At 43.5% G+C, this 18,293-nt stretch overlaps 1 protein-coding gene across 5 annotated transcripts in view; it reads right to left on the reverse strand.

Annotated features, from left to right (window-relative positions):
- The window catches only part of hdac5 (histone deacetylase 5), a 183,605-nt gene that overhangs the window by 32,304 nt on the left and 133,008 nt on the right, over positions 1 to 18,293 (reverse strand). For 2 of the 5 annotated variants that reach the window (XM_063016029.1, XM_063016000.1), the window contains 7 exons: positions 15,031 to 15,190; positions 14,805 to 14,938; positions 10,890 to 11,021; positions 6,425 to 6,537; positions 1,706 to 1,825; positions 1,398 to 1,614; positions 1,108 to 1,313 (listed from right to left, as the gene is read on the reverse strand). In XM_063016029.1, the coding sequence (XP_062872099.1) occupies positions 1,108 to 1,313; positions 1,398 to 1,614; positions 1,706 to 1,825; positions 6,425 to 6,537; positions 10,890 to 11,021; positions 14,805 to 14,938; positions 15,031 to 15,190 (1,082 nt within the window). The remainder of the gene's footprint in view (positions 1 to 1,107; positions 1,314 to 1,397; positions 1,615 to 1,705; positions 1,826 to 6,424; positions 6,538 to 10,889; positions 11,022 to 14,804; positions 14,939 to 15,030; positions 15,191 to 18,293) is intronic. The other 3 variants (XM_063016021.1, XM_063016014.1, XM_063016006.1) reach the window with 3 other exon arrangements.

Here is an 18,293-nt window from a genome sequence, read left to right on the forward strand (position 1 = left end):
CAGCAGAGGTCGGAATTGCATCAGTTATGAGGAATCCCCTCCAGCCCACTCGCTGAACAACAAGCCAGTCGTTGTTCATGTTGGCGCCCAGACTGCCGGTAGCAGAGCTAGGATTCGAACTTAGGTGCTTAGGTGTTTTTTTGAGATGCCAGATCTGGTATGCTAGCGTGTTTTACCACTGTGCCACTTGAGCGCCTTAGATTTTTTAACTTAAGTGTTGTACTTTTTAATATAATTACTTTAATTAAGCATAGGTGCTCCCTTGTAATTCAGTCAGATTATCTTTTTTTTTTTCCTTGTTCTCCCCCTTTGGCGCATCCAATTGTTCAATTTGCATCGTGCTTCCTCTATGTCTATGCCGAACCCTGCCCTGACAGAGGAGATCGAAGCTAACCCATATCCCCTCTGAAACATGAGCAGGAGCCAGATGCATTTTTGCCACCCACACATTCATGAGTTTGGCGCCACCTAGCGTTGCATGCGGAGAGACACACCCTAAGGGAACTCTTCCTCATCTCTTGTGCAGGCGCCTCTAATCAGCCGGCAGAGGTCGTAATCGCATTCTGACAGAGAGAGACCCACGTCCGGTTCTTTGTCCCACCCCCCCAACTGAGCAACCGGCCAATCGTTGCTCATACAGCCACCCGGCTTCGAACCGGTGAAGCAGAGCTGGATTCGATACCACGTACTCAGAATCCAGCCCTGGTTGCAGCGTGTCTTTTTACCGCTGCGCCACCTGAGTGTATCTAAGAATTTAAACAGAATTGTTTTCGGGAGGGTGTAGGCTGATGTAAAATGCATCTACGTAAAGATCACTAGGTTTTCTGACAGACCCTACATTGCTTTTGGCACCAGACACTTTACTTACTATTCTAATGGACATTTTATTTGTATTTTGCTAGACTTAAGTGTTGTACTTTTTATATAATTACCTTAATTAAGCATAAGTGCTTAGGTGTAGTTTGTTTTACCTTTTATGTAATTTACTTTATTTAGGCATCTACAGGCTCGCTTCAAACGTCTCATTGTACTTGTACAGTGACAATAACGATATCTTAGCTACACTTGTGTGCTAGCAATGCTGCTTTATTTCTCCGGTTCTCTGACCTTGTTTAGCTGGTAGTGTTTCTGCTTCTCCAGGAAGTGATGGTGCTGCTGCTGTATAACCAGATGCTGCAGGGCCTGTGGCGTCTGTGGTAACGGAGCTGACTGCGTGCGGCTGAGAGGACGGTGTCTCGGCAGCTTATTCACCGTGCGCATGTTGTTGGTCACCCGTTCGCCGGTTACCAGGGGTGACTGGCCATACATGGGCACTGTGAAGAGAGAGCAAAGGTAGTGAAATGAACAGGAACAGGTCTTAGTACTGTCGCTGGTGTGTGTGTGTGTGTGTGGGTTACCTGCGAGGAGGGCGTTCTGTTGGCGAGCTTGCTCCAGCAGAAGTACGTGCTGCAGTAGAGAGTTGTGGCCACCGTGACTGTTGGGGGCAGATTGGGGCTCTGGTTCCAGACATACAGACACGGAGGAGACGCTGCCGAACTTGCCAAGCACTCCACCCTGTCGTACTGACGGTATCTGTCGGTCTGCGTCCTGCTGAGCTCCCAGCTTCTGAGGAGCCTGACAGGAAGGATGCGGAATAAGCATCGGTCGCTGGTTGAATGGATCACGGTATTAGGATCTGGGGAAGGCTGTGTGGTGCAGAACTTACTGTGATGTGTGCGTTAGCTGGTAGACCCAGAGAGATGTTGGGCAGGGATGGAGACGTGTACAGGCTGAGCGGGCTTACCGCCCCGTCTGCATTCAAAGTCTGGTGTAGAGACCGCAGCTGCTACACCCACGCACACACACAAACATGATAACAAGAAAGGTTTTAAACAGAGTGCAAATTATACAGTGACAACTGGGGAGAGGGGTCCAAGTACTAATTAAAGGCGTCAAACTAGGGCTGGGCGATTTTCACGATTAATTCGGTTAATTCGCATGAACATTTTCACCCGATGTTAGAAATGTGACAATCGCGATTGTTTACATACTTTATATTTTAATTAAAATACCAACATGTCACGAGGCAGAAACTGACCAGGCGCTCACGGAATATAAATCAGGGAAAGTTTAATATCAAAAGGGCAAAAACAGTGTACAACACCAGGTATATAGTCCAAAACCAGAGGATAAACTAAACAGTAAACGGAAGACAACAAGGATTATACGCGGTAACGGTTAAATTCAGAAATAAGGAGCGCAAACACGATCGGCAAAACGAGACACAAACAGAAGAGTTTAATTAAGATTCACTGAATCAAACACCGCTGAACTGAATCAAAACTCCGGAGCCGGTGAGCGCGATCAGGATTGGCTGACCGGGACATGTGATATAGTGACGTGACAGCCCATCGGAGCATGGGAATTGTAGTCCATATAGTTAGAAGCAGAACTGGCCTCCTCCATCCACCCCCCAATCACAAGAGGACAAAATCAAAGCTGAGCTGAGTGATTACTTGATGCCCCCCCCAGTGTAGATACTGATACAGACTCACTCAGTGGTGGAAACAGTAAACAGGCTCGTGTTCCTTTTAAGAAACCTGTAAAGAACTTTTTGTAAGGTGGTTCTGCTGCACAAAATTTAAAATAAAAGTTGTTTGTGAGCTATTCTTAGATATAGATAGATAAGGATATAGATAATTCAGATTTCTATTTTGTTTTAATTATTGTTAATTATTGTGATATCGTTATTGTTATGAAGTTTGAGTCCCTTAAAAGGATAATTATAGGTGTTGGTGTTACTACTTTTGCACTTCTGCAGTCTTTTAATTACAATGCAAAAAAGAAATTTGAGTCTTATTTTAATTGCATTATATAAGAACAAAAAAATCGAAATCGTAATCGACAATCGGTTATAATTTTAAAATAATCAAGATTTTTTCTTTTTTGCAAAATCGCCCAGCCCTACGTCAAACCCAACAAATCCCCCCGAAATTAAAACCATGGTTTTAAAATTTTGGATTTCTTGTCTTAAAGTCTTTAATTTCACCCAGATGCCCATTTTTATTCCAGTTTATTAATTCTTTAGAAATTTTTTTTCCCTAAGGTGATTTACGTGATGTGCAGACCGGTCACAGAAAAAAATCAAGATGCATGTAAAGACCACAACTGTTGTCTTCCCCACCCTCCCTCCAATTAGACATAGCCAATTCTTTACTACATTTTCTGCCTTTGCAGAACAGCATGAATGGCTGTATGTGCTCTTCTGAACAATGAACAACTCAATGAAGAATTTTTTTTTGCTAGTTATAACTTTCATTCATTTATTTTGGAAGGGGGGGGTGCAAGGGCATAAGGCACACAGTAACACCCTGGACAGGATGCCAGTCCATCGCAGGGCAGACACACACACTCATTCACTTATAGGGCAATTCAGTGTCTCCAATTAACCTGACTGCATGTTTTTGGACTGTGAGAGGAAACCGGAGCTCCCGGAGGCAACACGGGGAGAACATGCCATCTCTGCACAGAAAGTACACGGACCGCCTCGCCTGGGGATCGATCCCAGGACCTTCCTGCTGTGAGGCGACAGTGCTACCCACTGAGCCACCGTGCCGCCAGTTATAACTTTCATAGATTAGACAACTTGCCACTGTTGCCCTCTGCTTGCTCAATATGGTTTTTTGGTCTGTTGGTCCTGGATTCTGTAAATTTGCTTTGAGACAATGTCTATTGTAAAAAGCGCTTTATAAATAAATTTCACTTGACTTCTGTGCTCATGGCTTGAGTGCAGTTATCTCTGGCCTGTCATAACAGAACAGTTTGCCTAAGATCTTGGTGAATAGCAGTGTCCTGGTTTGTGTTAGCATTATATATGACATCACACACTCCTTAAATCTTGACATTTATATTAAAAAATGTATAAACACACCACTGCTAAATGTGCTTAAGTACCCACAGGGAGCAGGGCTGCAATAGGAGTAGCACAAATCAGTAAAGGCAAACATGAATTTGTCCCCCAATAAATCGCTGCATGTGAGCAAATCAGTAAATCTGAATGTACATACAACCTGATCCTCTGTTCCTGTTCATTATTACTGTTTCTTCTTAGCTCTGGATTTAGATCAGTGACTCAGTAACAGGGCTTAGACGTGCGTTCACACAACTGCTGCTTCCCAGCTTGATGAAGGAGCGTGCTCTGTGTGGAAAAGGCTAATTTTCTTCCAGCAGTGCACTTCGTCCTGGCTATTCATCGGCACACTTTTAAGCATTTTTCATTCTGAAGTAGTGTAAAAAAGAGATCTTGCTATTGTGAACGAGCTGCCGACATTTAGCACAGGCAGCGGCACTAACGTCACTCGCGCTGTGACTCAACAAAAGTGCCACTGCCAGTGCTATCCCTCGTTATAGAAGGAAAAGAAAGTTCACAGCCTGTTTGCAGCATTAGTGATGTCACTATGCTTCTCTCCACGTACCCGGCAATAAAAGCAGCAGCAGAATAACAATCTCCTGGCTATTTTTGGGGCAGAATTGCGAACACATGCACGTCGGTGCCGAGGCAAATAATGAGCCTCTGGTTATGTCATGGGCCGCTCACACGGAGCGGCAGGGACGGAGCGAATCGGGAGGCAGAAAATCGCTCGCTGACAGGCTTGATGTGTGCTATATTTATTGCCCCACTTACGGGGAGGGGAAATCTTTCTTTAACTGCACCGTGTTACTCTTTCATTTCCCCTAAAGCCATAAAGAGGATTGATTAGAGGCAGGCAGCGCGCTTCGCATGAATAAATGTACACAGTCTAGAAATACAAAGGCAGGAAATAAAATAGATTTGCCAACCAAACAATTACTCAATGTCATGACAACAATGACGCACAGAGAGTTATGACATATGAAAATGCGGAGTACGTGTAAAACTGAAGTGGCACAGCAACCAGCCTTAATAACAAAATTAAACAGAGGTAAATCTGTGCCCGCAGGACAAAATGTTCTGGTATATATGCCCAGCAAACAGAGCAACCATCAAAGCCATCATCAAACCTTTATTTAGTTTCTTTTATTTATTTTAATAGGATTTTAACGTCATGTTTTACACACTTTGGACAGGACAGGTATGGACAGGACAGTCATGAACAATTTTGTATCTCCGATTAACCTTACTTGCACGTCTTTGGACACGGGGAGAACATGCAAAATCCACACAGAAAGGACCCGAACCTGGGAGTCGAACCCAGGAAACCCTTGCTGTAACACGACAGTGCTACCCACTGTGCCAGTGTGCTGTTTTTTTTCAAGCCACTCAGACATGGACTTGGTTGTGTGCACTTTGTTTGGTCAGTAGTATTCGTAACTTGCAACTATACCATGGATGCCGTTTGAGCCCAGTGCCTTCTTATCGTGGAATCATGTTTAATTAACCGAGCTTAACTAAGGCAGGTGAGGTCGGCAGTTCTTTAGAAGTTTGTTTGGGTTCTTTTGTGACCTACTGGATGAGTTGTCGATGCATTCTTGGTGAAAATTTGGTAGTCCGGCCACTTGTTGGAGGAATGAATGTAGATAATGGCTCACACTGTGGTTCACTGGAGTCCCAGAGCCTTAGCAATGACTTTGTTTGGCATCTGTATTTGTATCTCTTTAATATGTGGTATCATGCGCTGCTCTTTGAGACCAACTAGCTTCACATTGCAGATTCTATTTAAGAGCCGTTTAGATTCAACAGGTCTGGCTGTAATCATGCCTGAGTGTGGCTAGTGAAATTGAACCTCAGTTTTGAATTGATTTTGGTTAACCGGTTGATTTAGTAGCTAAAGGGGGCAATTACTTTTTCACACAGGGCCAGGTAGAGCTAGACAGCTATTTTCCTTCAATGAGTAAAATCATCATAGTTAAAATAATCATAGTTTTTGCCCAGTGTCTTTCTTATTGTGGAATTGTGTACATTTAACCAAGCTTAACTGAGGCAAGCGAAGTCTGCAGTTGTTTAGATGTTCGTCTGTGTTCTTTTGTGACCTACTGGATGAGCTGCCGATGCATTCTGGTGAAACTTTGGAATGAATGTAGATAATGGCTCTCACTGTGGTACACTGGAGTCCCAGAGCCTTAGCAATGGCTTTGCAACCCTTTCAATGCCTTCGGCATCTGTATTTGTACCTCTTTAGAACGTGGCATCATGTGCTGCTTTTTAAAACCTTGTAGCCCACTCCACATTGCCAGACAGGTTTTATTTGTGATGTTTAGATGCAACAGGTCTGGCAGTAATCACGCCTGACTGTGGCTAGTGAAATTAAACCTCAGTTTTAAATCGATTTTGGTTAACAGGTTGATTTATTACCTAAAGGGGGCAATTACTTTTTCACACAGGGCCAGGTAGAGCTAGACAGCATGTAAAATCATCATAGTAAAAAAATTTTCTAATATGAGTGTTTGGGGGTGTTCTGCAGCTTACCTCGGCGTGGATATTTGGGACAGAGCCGCTGGAGCCGTTTTCAGAGATGGCACTGTTGGAGCTATTGGGGGAGCTTGGGCCCGAGCCAGGGGCGCTGCTGCACATAGACGAAACTGCACACACACAAGCGATCATGGGAAAAGCTGTAAGAATAGAGCTTGCACATGGATATCTCCTGGTCAGCGTGGAGCATTTGAAAAATCAATCAAAAGTTGGATGACCGTGAGCTTGTAGGACATCCCATTCCAGAACCATGGGCAGGAATCTGAACCTGGCAGCTATAACAGCTTTCATGCTTTTAACATGATTCTGTGCTGGACAGGACAGTCTGTCTCTCAGTTTATGTTCCAGTACATCCCAAAGCTGTTTAGTGTGGTTAAGGTCAGTGCTCCCTGCAGGTCACTCAAGATCTTTCACAATACACTTGTCAAAGCATGTAGGAACAGGAAGCAGCCTTCCCAAACTGTTACCATGAAGTTGGAAGCATATAACTGGTCTTATATGGTCTTAACTGGTTGCAATGGCTAAACAATCTAAAGCCAATAACTAGGAGATGACGGGTTCACAGGATCATTCACTTCATCTAGTACCTGCGTCCTTCTGATCATGGACAAAGACACCAGTCCATCACAGGACAACACACCCATTTTCTTAATCACTTAGACCTTGGGGCAGGCCACCGGGAAACACCGGGCACAAAAACCCTAGACAGGGCAGCAATCCATTGCAAGGCTTCCGTTATCCTCCACTCATGACATGGCCAATGATGTCTGTGAACTCCGCTGACATTCAACCCCCATCTGTGCCACCTGAAAGCCGCATGTATAACCAGTCCATAACAAACAGAGATGATAGCCTTTCCCTGAGCATCTGTGGGAGCCAATACTTAGCAGGTTACAAGAAAGCTCTAAGGTGCCAAACGTTTCAGCACTCTGTGCAGTCAAAAATACATTTAGCTACTAATTGACTGAGGCTTACAGACAAAGACCTATCAACTTTCCTTCCATCCAAACACAAACATCTTTTACAGTGGGGTAATGTTCCGGTCTGTCTTTAAGCTTCCCGCTTTTAAACAGCTATTCTCAGCTGCTCTGAGCTCTAGTGTCTGCATTAGTGATGAAGCAGATGTACAGTGTATCACAAAAGTGAGTACACCCCTCACATTTCTGCAGATATTTAAGTATATCTTTTCATGGGACAACACTGACAAAGTGACACTTTGACACAATGAAAAGTAGTCTGTGTGCAGCTTATATAACAGTGTAAATTTATTCTTCCCTCAAAATAACTCAATATACAGCCATTAATGTCTAAACCACCGGCAACAAAAGTGAGTACACCCCTAAGTGAAAGTTCCTGAAGTGTCAATATTTTGTGTGGCCACCATTATTTCCCAGAACTGCCTTAACTCTCCTGGGCATGGAGTTTACCAGAGCTTCACAGGTTGCCACTGGAATGCTTTTCCACTCCTCCATGACGACATCACGGAGCTGGCGGATATTCGAGACTTTGCGCTCCTCCACCTTCCGCTTGAGGATGCCCCAAAGATGTTCTATTGGGTTTAGGTCTGGAGACATGCTTGGCCAGTCCATCACCTTTACCCTCAGCCTCTTTAATAAAGCAGTGGTCGTCTCAGAGGTGTGTTTGGGGTCATTATCATGCTGGAACACTGCCCTGCGACCCAGTTTCCGGAGGGAGGGGATCATGCTCTGCTTCAGTATTTCACAGTACATATTGGAGTTCATGTGTCCCTCAATGAAATGTAACTCCCCAACACCTGCTGCACTCATGCAGCCCCAGACCATGGCATTCCCACCACCATGCTTGACTGTAGGCATGACACACTTATCTTTGTACTCCTCACCTGATTGCCGCCACACATGCTTGAGACCATCTGAACCAAACTAATTAATCTTGGTCTCATCAGACCATAGGACATGGTTCCAGTAATCCATGTTCTTTGTTGACATGTCTTCAGCAAACTGTTTGCGGGCTTTCTTGTGTAGAGACTTCAGAAGAGGCTTCCTTCTGGGGTGACAGCCATGCAGACCAATTTGATGTAGTGTGCGGCGTATGGTCTGAGCACTGACAGGCTGACCCCCCACCTTTTCAATCTCTGCAGCAATGCTGACAGCACTCCTGCGCCTATCTTTCAAAGACAGCAGTTGGATGTGACGCTGAGCACGTGCACTCAGCTTCTTTGGACGACCAACGCGAGGTCTGTTCTGAGTGGACCCTGCTCTTTTAAAACGCTGTATGATTTTGGCCACTGTGCTGCAGCTCAGTTTCAGGGTGTTGGCAATCTTCTTGTAGCCTTGGCCATCTTCATGTAGCACAACAATTCGTCTTTTAAGATCCTCAGAGAGTTCTTTGCCATGAGGTGCCATGTTGGAACTTTCAGTGACCAGTATGAGAGAGTGTGAGAGCTGTACTACTAAATTGAACACACCTGCTCCCTATGCACACCTGAGACCTAGTAAAACTAACGAGTCACATGACATTTTGGAGGGAAAATGACAAGCAGTGCTCAATTTGGACATTTAGGGGTGTAGTCTCTTAGGGGTGTACTCACTTTTGTTGCCGGTGGTTTAGACATTAATGGCTGTATATTGAGTTATTTTGAGGGAAGAATAAATTTACACTGTTATATAAGCTGCACACAGACTACTTTTCATTGTGTCAAAGTGTCATTTTGTCAGTGTTGTCCCATGAAAAGATATACTTAAATATCTGCAGAAATGTGAGGGGTGTACTCACTTTTGTGATACACTGTATATACCATGGTCGTATCAACAGCAGGACTTTCTCAACACTTCTATCATCGACCTTCTATCCTTGCCTGCTTTCCTATTGCAGGTGCTGTTGCTTTTGAGGTCAATGCACTGTGTTGGGACACATTCACCTCATCACCAGGATTAATGATAATTAATGATCTTCAGTTTGAGGCACAGTAGAAATACAGCCTTTATTTCCTTTGGCATCAATACGTCTTGGCTGCCCAACAACCTGTCAGGAGTTTGTGGTTTGCCCATTCTCAGACCACTGTCAGTGGGTACTCACCACATCTCACCACGGCTGCCTCTGAGCACACCTGGCTCTTTTAGAGATACTTCAACCCAGTCATAATTAGAGATGCGCTCATTAACTTGTACTCGTACTCGCAAACGAGGCTCCGATACTAAACATCCGATACCGTTTGCCTAGTGCCCGTTGCTGCGTTATGCCTAGTTCACACTACACAACTTTTGCCCTGATTTTCGCTCGGCGACTGGTCGGCGCTAGATTTGCCGGCTCTCGATCGTGTGTCTAAGTATGAACTATCCAACAACTCGATCCAACCGGCTCACCGAGCGCTCGGCGACCGGATCGAGTTTTCTAGCACGTCAGATATCTGATCTGAGATGTGCGACTGGGAATGAGTGACATGTCGAACAGCCAATGAGAACGTAGGATACGGTGTGAGGGGAAACGCAGGAGAGGAGTGTAAACAGGTGGGAGAGGGGGATAATATAGTTTATATCAGAATACACCAGCACACACACACGTTTTACAGTATTTCTGACCTGATCGTTCTCTACAAAACATAACAACAAAACACCAACATTGCAAAAATATTTATTAACCTCCAACTCACTATAGAACAATCCATGCTATTCGTGTTGCCAAATCCACTCAGATTCATTTATTTTTCGTCCTTGATTCATCACATCAGCGCACAAACACTTTGATCACTCAGTACTTGTTGACGTGCATTTTTGGACGTGGTATCATTAACTTCTCGTCACTTCTCACGTGTGCTTTTGTTTAAAAAACAAACAGTATTCTAAATAGGTATTGGTATCGGTATCGGCGAGTACTAAAATACATGTACTTGTACTCGTACTCGGTTGGGAAAAATGGTATTGATGCATCCCTAATCATAATGATCAATGTCACTCTTTAGGTCTTTATACTGATCAGATCTGCTGCATTCAACACGTGAACTATGAGTAACTACAATCAGACGAACATTTAATAGATCCCTGACTGCACACTTTTAAAGCAACAGGCATTACCATGTACATTTTTGTGGGGTGATCCTGATGTTTTGACTCATCTGTGACTCTATTAGCTCTATTTACAATAATGACCAGAGTTTGAGTCTTAGCATTGCCTGCTCGAGAGCTTGGCCAATCTAAAAAAGAGAAGGATGGATACTGGATAGTTGCTACTTAGGTTGTTGGCTTACCGTATAATAAAGTATAAATGTTAATGCTAACCACTCACTCTAGTAGCTCTAGTTCTTTCAACATCAGTATGGTAGAAAGATTCTCATCAAACCAAAACACCCTAAAGAGGTTGCTGGTGTAATAGCCCGTGTTAACAACTAATAATAATAAGTTCAACTTATATAGCGCCTTTCACCAAGCTCAAGGTCGCTGAATGTTGCCTTGTCCACACAAAAGAGTGCTAGACCAGTTCTTACCTGAGATCTCGATGGCTCTTTTTTTAAAGGTGCTGATCACGGTGCCGTCCTTGCGGCGCAGCAGAGGACTGCTCCTCCTCTCAGCCACCTTCTGTTTTAAGCGAGAGCGCACCTTCAGATTGGGCTCCGATGCTGAGGGGAAACGAAAGACCTGACGTTAGAGTATCAGACAATTTATGTACGTTTATCAGGACCGCGGACAGCTACACACACACACACACACACACACACACACACACACACACACACACACACACACACACACACACACACACACAGAGATAGATAAAGAGAGAGAGATTCTAACAAAGCATACTAATAAACAACAGCTTGTTCAGTAAGGGAAAGCCGCTTTGAGATGTTTACGGTTTTGCTGCATTGTGGTTCAATGTTGGCTCATTCCTTGTTAAACCCTGTTTAGAATTCTTGTCATTTCAAAAAGCTCAATAAACTTTGACTGGAATTCAGTCAATCAGGAGATTGGCTGGGTCATTCAAGTCCCTTGTCCTCTTCTTTTTTTTTTTTTTTTATATTATTTTTGCCTCCCCCCTCCCACCCAGAGAACTAATCAAGCGTGGTTTAAATGTCACAATCTATCTATATAAGCCTTTATCAGCCTTATTTCCACCACGGCAAGTATACAAACTCTTAAGTCGCCCCGGTCTAAAATGTATTAAGGCACGTACACTCTGCATACACACACAAACACATGGACATTAAAAGAAGAGGTTGGGTTGAATGTGACTCACTATAAAAGGGGAAACCTGAGACTGGAACCATGCAAACACCTGCTTAGTGCGAGTTTGTCTGCTTCACACAACACCATCATAAAGCAGTACATGGATTTGAAAAAAAGTCAGTGTTTGGCAATTCATGTCAGCCTTTATGTAGTCATATGCTGACCCCAGCTCTGACATTGCAATATGAAGGAAAAAAAGAGGCATGTAAGAAATTTTGATGATGTATGAGGTGGTTAGAGGTGGTTAATACTGGTTAATACTCCCTTTTTATTACTGTCAATGATGAAGTGTGTACCTACTGATTGATGGACCCTTGATTGAGGGACTGTTAACAGATGTCAACAACATCAGAATATATCTGACAGCACCCCGACTATATAATTTTTTTATTAAATGCTCCGAAACAATGGTAGCCTAAAGTGTAGAGCCTTGGGCTATAAATTGGAAGGTTGTGGGCTTGAATCCCAGCTCTGCCATGCAGCCAGGATTTAAACGGATTCCTGGGCCCTTCTCTGCTCTGAGAAAGACCGACTCTGTTTTGGGGGCACCATACGATGGCTGACCGTTGTGTCCTGACCCAAGATATATACTGATCAGCCATAACATTAAAACCACCTTCTTGTTTCTACACTCACTGTCCATTTGATCAGCTCCACTTACCATATAGAAGCACTTTGTAGTTCTACAATTACTGACTGTAGTCCATCTGTTTCTCTACATACTGTTTTAACCTGCTTTCACCCTGTTCTATAATGGTCAGGACTCTCCCAGGACCCCCACAGAGCAGGTATTATTTGGGTGCTGGATCATTCTCAGCACTGCAGTGACACTGACATGGTGGTGGTGTGTTAGTGTGTGTTGTGCTGGTATGAGTGGATCAGACACAGCAGCGCTGCTGGAGTTCTTAAATACTGTGTCCAATCACTGTCCACTCTATTAGACACTCCTACCTAGTTGATCCACCTTGTAGATGTAAAGTCAGAGACGATCTCTCATCTATTGCTGCTGTTTGAGTTGGTCATCTTCTAGACCTTCATCAGTGGTCACAGGACGCTGTTGGCTGGATGTTTTTGGTTGGTGGACTATTCTCAGTCCAGCAGTGACAGTGAGGTGTTTAAAAACTCCAGCAGCGCTGCTGTGTCGTATCCACTCATACCAGCACTACAAACACACCACCCGGTGGTTTTAATGTTATGGCTTATATATATATATATATATGTGTATATATAATCCTTATGACAGATTATTCTTATCCTAAAATTTGTAATCTGCAGTCTGCAAAAAGCTCTAAGAGTGTGTGTGTGTGTGTGTGTGTGTGTGTGTGTGTGTGTGCTTTATATAAAAACACAAAAATATCCCATGATTCTAAACCAGATAACGTGTAGATGCTGAATGTGTTAATACATCAGATATAGTGTGTGGGTGTGTTTGAATGGAGCTGATAGGTATTTGTAAAGCAAAAACAGCCTTAAAAAGTGTGTGTGTGTGTGTGTGTGTGCTGCCGCTGCTGCTGCTTTGATGACTCATTCTGACTCACACCTGTAGACGCCCCACTGGACGAACACAACCAACGAAGATCACACACACGCTCACACACTACACACACAACTACATTGCTTTTAGCAACATTGCCGCACTGTCTACACAACAACATTTTCACAGATAAACAATGCACGTTACTGTCATGCACAGACACTTTACTGGAGGAAAAGATCAGCCGAATCGTACACCACTTTACTCTGATGGCAGATGTACTCGGTCAGGCTGCAGGATTAAGGCTGCATTCACCTCACTGTGCTGGCAATTGTGGGCAGGTTGGCAGTGGTGAAGCTTAAACATTTTGATTACTAGTCCAGTGCTTTAACCACTAAGCTACCACTGCCCTGCACTGCACTGCGCTAAGTAGACGGCCGGCTGGCTGGAATCTCAGCAGAAGTGGGCTAGCGCAATAGAAGAGTGCAATCCTGAACAGAATCAAGTGCAGCACATAATTCCACCATACAACTTTATTTCACACATCCTATTGTAGTCTGATGCTGTGTGGAGGGATGAGATGCTCCAGCTAATTACTACATACGCAAAGTCTGTTTGAACTTACAGAACATTCGGACATAGTTTAAGATGTCTGCTTAGTGTTGGTTGTTAGCTCCAGTGCAAAACTTCATAGAGAAGCAAAATTAGAACAAAATATGGCTGATCGACCACGCCTGAGATAAGGGGGGAATTGTGTAAAGCTAATATTTTTAAAAAAGAAATTTTTTTTTAAACTCATTTAATGCTTTGAAACAATGGTAGCCTAGTGTGTAGAGCTTTAGATTATAAATCAGAAGGTTGTGGACCTTCTTGTTTCTACACTCACTGTCTATTTTATCAGCTCCACTTACCATATAGAAGCACTTTGTTGTTCAACAATTACTGACTGTAGTCCATCTGTTTCTCTGCATGCTTTGTTAGCCCTCTTTCAGGCTGTTCTTTAATGGTCAGGACCCCCACAGGACCACCACAGAGCAGGTATTATTTAGATGGTGGATCATTTTCAGCACTGCAGTGACACTGACATGGTGGTGGTGTGTTAGTGTGTGTTGTGCTGGTATGAGTGGATAAGACACAGCAGCGCTGATGGAGTTTTTAAACACTGTCACTGCTGGACTGAGAATAGTCCACCAACCAAAAACATCCAGCCAACAGTGCCCCGTAGGCAGCGTCCTGTGACCACTAATGAAGGTCTAGAAGATGACCAACTCAAACAGCAGCAATAGATGAGCGATCGTCTCTGACTTTACATCTACAAGGTGGACCAACTAGGTAGGAGTGTCTAATAGAGTGGACAGTGAGTGGACACTGTATTTTAAAACTCCAGCAGCGCTGCTGTGTCTGATCCACTCACACCAGCACAACACACACTAACACACCACCACCATGTCAGTGTCACTGCAGTGCTGAGAATGATCCACCACCTAAATAATACCTGCTCTGTGGTGGTCCTGTAGGGTCCTGACCATTAAAGAGCAGCATGAAAGGGGGCTAACAAAGCATGCAGAGAAACAGATGGACTACAGTCAGTAATTGTAGAACTACAAAGTGCTTCTATATGGTAAGTGGCATATATATATATACAGTATATAGCCCATTAAAGAATCCCACTAATTCAATAACCAAAACTAATCACACTCACCTGTTTTGCGGAGAGGGAAGTCATCCTTGCCCTCGTAGGTCCCAAGCAGGGGGGGCAGTTTATAAGAAGGGGGTGTGCCTGGGGTGTTGCTCTGTGGAGGGGAGCTCTGGTCTATAGATGTGTGGTGAGCACCCCTAGACACACACAGGGAATTGGGTACTCATGAATTACTCAGTACTCTCTGCACCAAATATTCCATTCCGAGAGCCCGGACCGTTCCACTTACCAGCACTTTTGAGGAAATGAATGGTTGATCACGCCAGATGGGGGTTCCTTTTTGTTCAGCAGGAACTCCTGGAGCTTCAGCTTGACCTGTGTGCTGGCTATGGCACCTGGCAAAGTTGACACAGATAGTGTGTGAAATCCTGCTTTCCCCAAACTACTTCCTGTTTAAAGACATCGATTAGTTTCCATAAGTATCAGGTGCTAAATTCAAACAGTGGAAAAAAAACTGCATCATACTATGGTTATGGAAAATCATTGTATCTGATTGGCTGGCAGGTGTGTAATTAATTCCATATAATTAGCCAATCATAAAGTATAACAGGTTAAAAGCATATATACATTTGGCTTTAAGCTTTCTCACTTCAAATAATAGACAGCGGTATTAGTACTGAGGGACCAGAGGAACCACAGCAGAAGGGATTTAAACAAGAACAATCAATTTCATTAAACACTTTCTTTTTTTATTATTATTATCTTTTATTTATGCATTTTCTCCCCTTTTCCTCCCTATTAGCGTGTCCAATTGCCCGATTGCATCATGCTTCCTCTCCACCAATGCCGATCCCCGCTCTGATTGAGGAGAACGAAGCTAACCCACGCCCCCTCTGACACGTGGGCAGCATGCCGTATGCATCTTATCACCTACACTTAGGCGAGTGCACAGCTCAGCACTGTGTTCGAAGAGACACACCCTGAGAGCACTCTTTTCTCATTTCCGTGCAGACACCATCAATCAGCCAGCAAAGGTCGTAATTGCATTAGTTATGAATCCCACCCATATCTGAACAACAGGCCAATCGTTGTTCATGTGGCTGCTCAGCCTAGCCGGCAGGCAGAACTGAGATTCGATACGATGTATTCGAGATCCCAGCTCTGGTTCCAGCGTGTGTTTTTACCTGCGCCACCTGAGCGGCCCCCAGTAAAGATTTTCTTACTCTAGTACAAAAAGACAAGAGTGTAAGACCAAAACACCAGTAAGTGCAAGGCTTAGTAAAGAGATGCTGATAGGCTGTGGTTAGGAACATGCACAACATCAGAATAATTCAATCTAATCATGTCCCTCAGCTTCTGCAGACCCCAGACCCAACCACAGCCTATCAGCACCTCTTTACTAAGCCCTGCACTTAATAGTCTTTTGTTCTAACAGGGTTTGTGTTCTGGTTGTGTTCTTTTAACAGGCACAATTACTGAGCTACAGCTTCAGTTAATTTAACACTAGACCAAACTAAACACAAATTCTGACAGCACTAATTGTTAGCAACCGTTTTGCAGGTTTAACTTCAGAGCGACAGAAACATTTTTAGAAGAAGATTTACTTTATTTGTCATATATCCACGATTTTCCTGAACTTTGACCTTTCCCGTGATTCGTAGCTGAAGCCGGTTTTTGACTTCCGGTTACAGTGTTTACGTTCTGAACGACAGAAGTAGTGGTCATTCGTAACTGGGTTTTTTTTAACAAACATGGCCAAAAACGCTAGGTGGTTGAATAGTAAGTGTAGAGCAGCTGTCTATTTTATGCATAAACAATGTATAAGGACTAATTTGTTGATTGTTTTTACTTCTACAACAGTGTATACTTATATTGGTTCATGAGTGGATGTAAAGCAGGAAAGTGGAGCTGAAGGGACAGAATAAAACGCGTTGCATTGTTTAATTTACTAAAACAATGAACTGGGAACAGCAAACAGGGTAATGCTCTCTAAAATTTTGGACCATACAAAGTGAAACTGCATTATACGATATTATATATAATATTATTAATAAATAATAATTATTATATGATTAATATTATTATTATATTATTATGGAATGTAACACATAAGGCGCAGTGCACGGACAGTGTTTACAAATCCGCTGGTGTTTAAAGCACGAACTTTCCAATAACAGCTTCAATTTCTCTGAGTTGTTGTGGCACGTCGAGCCCGAGCTCATATTTAAACCATGCAGTTCTTACCAAAATAGTTTAATAATGTTGTAGTTAGTACTACAGCAAATCTAACGCGACCGGAAACGAAAAACCGGCAAATGGAAATAGGGAGGTGTCATGGCAGCCCCCATTGGGTTGCCTGGAAAATCGTGGATACATATACAGGTGTACAGTACAATGAAATTCTTTCTTCGCATATCCCAGCTTGTTTGGAAGCTGGGGTCAGAGTGCAGGGTCAGCCATGGTACGGCGCCCCTGGACTAGACAGGGTTAAGGGCCTTGCTCAAGGACCCAACAGTGGCTGCATAGCAGAGCCTGGATTTGAACCTCCGATCTTCCGGTTGATAGCCCAAAGCTCTACCCACTAGGCTACCACTGTCCCAGTTTCTACCCACCCATACTGCTGCTACTGCTCCACATATTTGTTTTTAATATTGTTCTTAATTAAAACAACACAAGCTTCATTCCTCTCCCCGGAGTCAAATAACCTGCATGTTGCATAACAGAGTCTTTGGAGCAGAGCCTGGTAAAAATAAGCAGCGATACGTCAGTGTGGTAAATTAAATTAGGCTTTTACAGTAGAAGGCATTACAGGGACAAATGCTTTTACACCGACAGATGAATTCAACAGCTGTGTGACCATCGCTCACAAGCTAATCAGCTTAGCGAATATGAATGAGCGAGGATGTGAGTGGCGCATGACTTAGAGCTGCAGCATAGATGGCATAGATCTACACTACATACTTGTTTATTCTTGCAAGAGAATGGTTTTAAAGGATTACATGAGATTTTGTATTTTGGATAGGTAATGCCGAGTTCACACTACACGACTTCACAAGTGGTCAGGTCGCTGTACAGTTCACACTACATGACTGGATCTCTTGTAATCTGGAGTCTTTCAAGTCGGTGTGTATTTCACACTACACGACTGATCGGCGATAGGGGGTTTCACACTACACCATCTATCACTAACTGGAATCACAGGTGAGCTTCTCTGGTCTCCCAAACTATGTTTTGTCATTAAAACACACGCGAGAAGTGACGAGGGGTGTAATGATACCACGTCCAAAAATGCACGTCAACAAGTAGCAAGTGATCAATATATATGATGTGCAGCGTAAAAGCAAGGAGAAAAAATAAATGAATCCGAGTGGATTTGGCAACAAGACCAGCAGGGATTGTTCTATAGTGAGTTGGAGGTTAATAAATATTTTTGCAATGCAACGTTGGTGTTATGTTTTGTAGAGAACGATCAGGTCAGAAATACTGTAAAACTTGTGTGTGTGCCGATGTATTCTGATATAAACTATATTATCCCCCTGTCCCACCTCTTTA

Source organism: Trichomycterus rosablanca, chromosome 2 (assembly GCF_030014385.1).
Source record: "Trichomycterus rosablanca isolate fTriRos1 chromosome 2, fTriRos1.hap1, whole genome shotgun sequence".
NCBI lineage: Eukaryota > Metazoa > Chordata > Actinopteri > Siluriformes > Trichomycteridae > Trichomycterus > Trichomycterus rosablanca.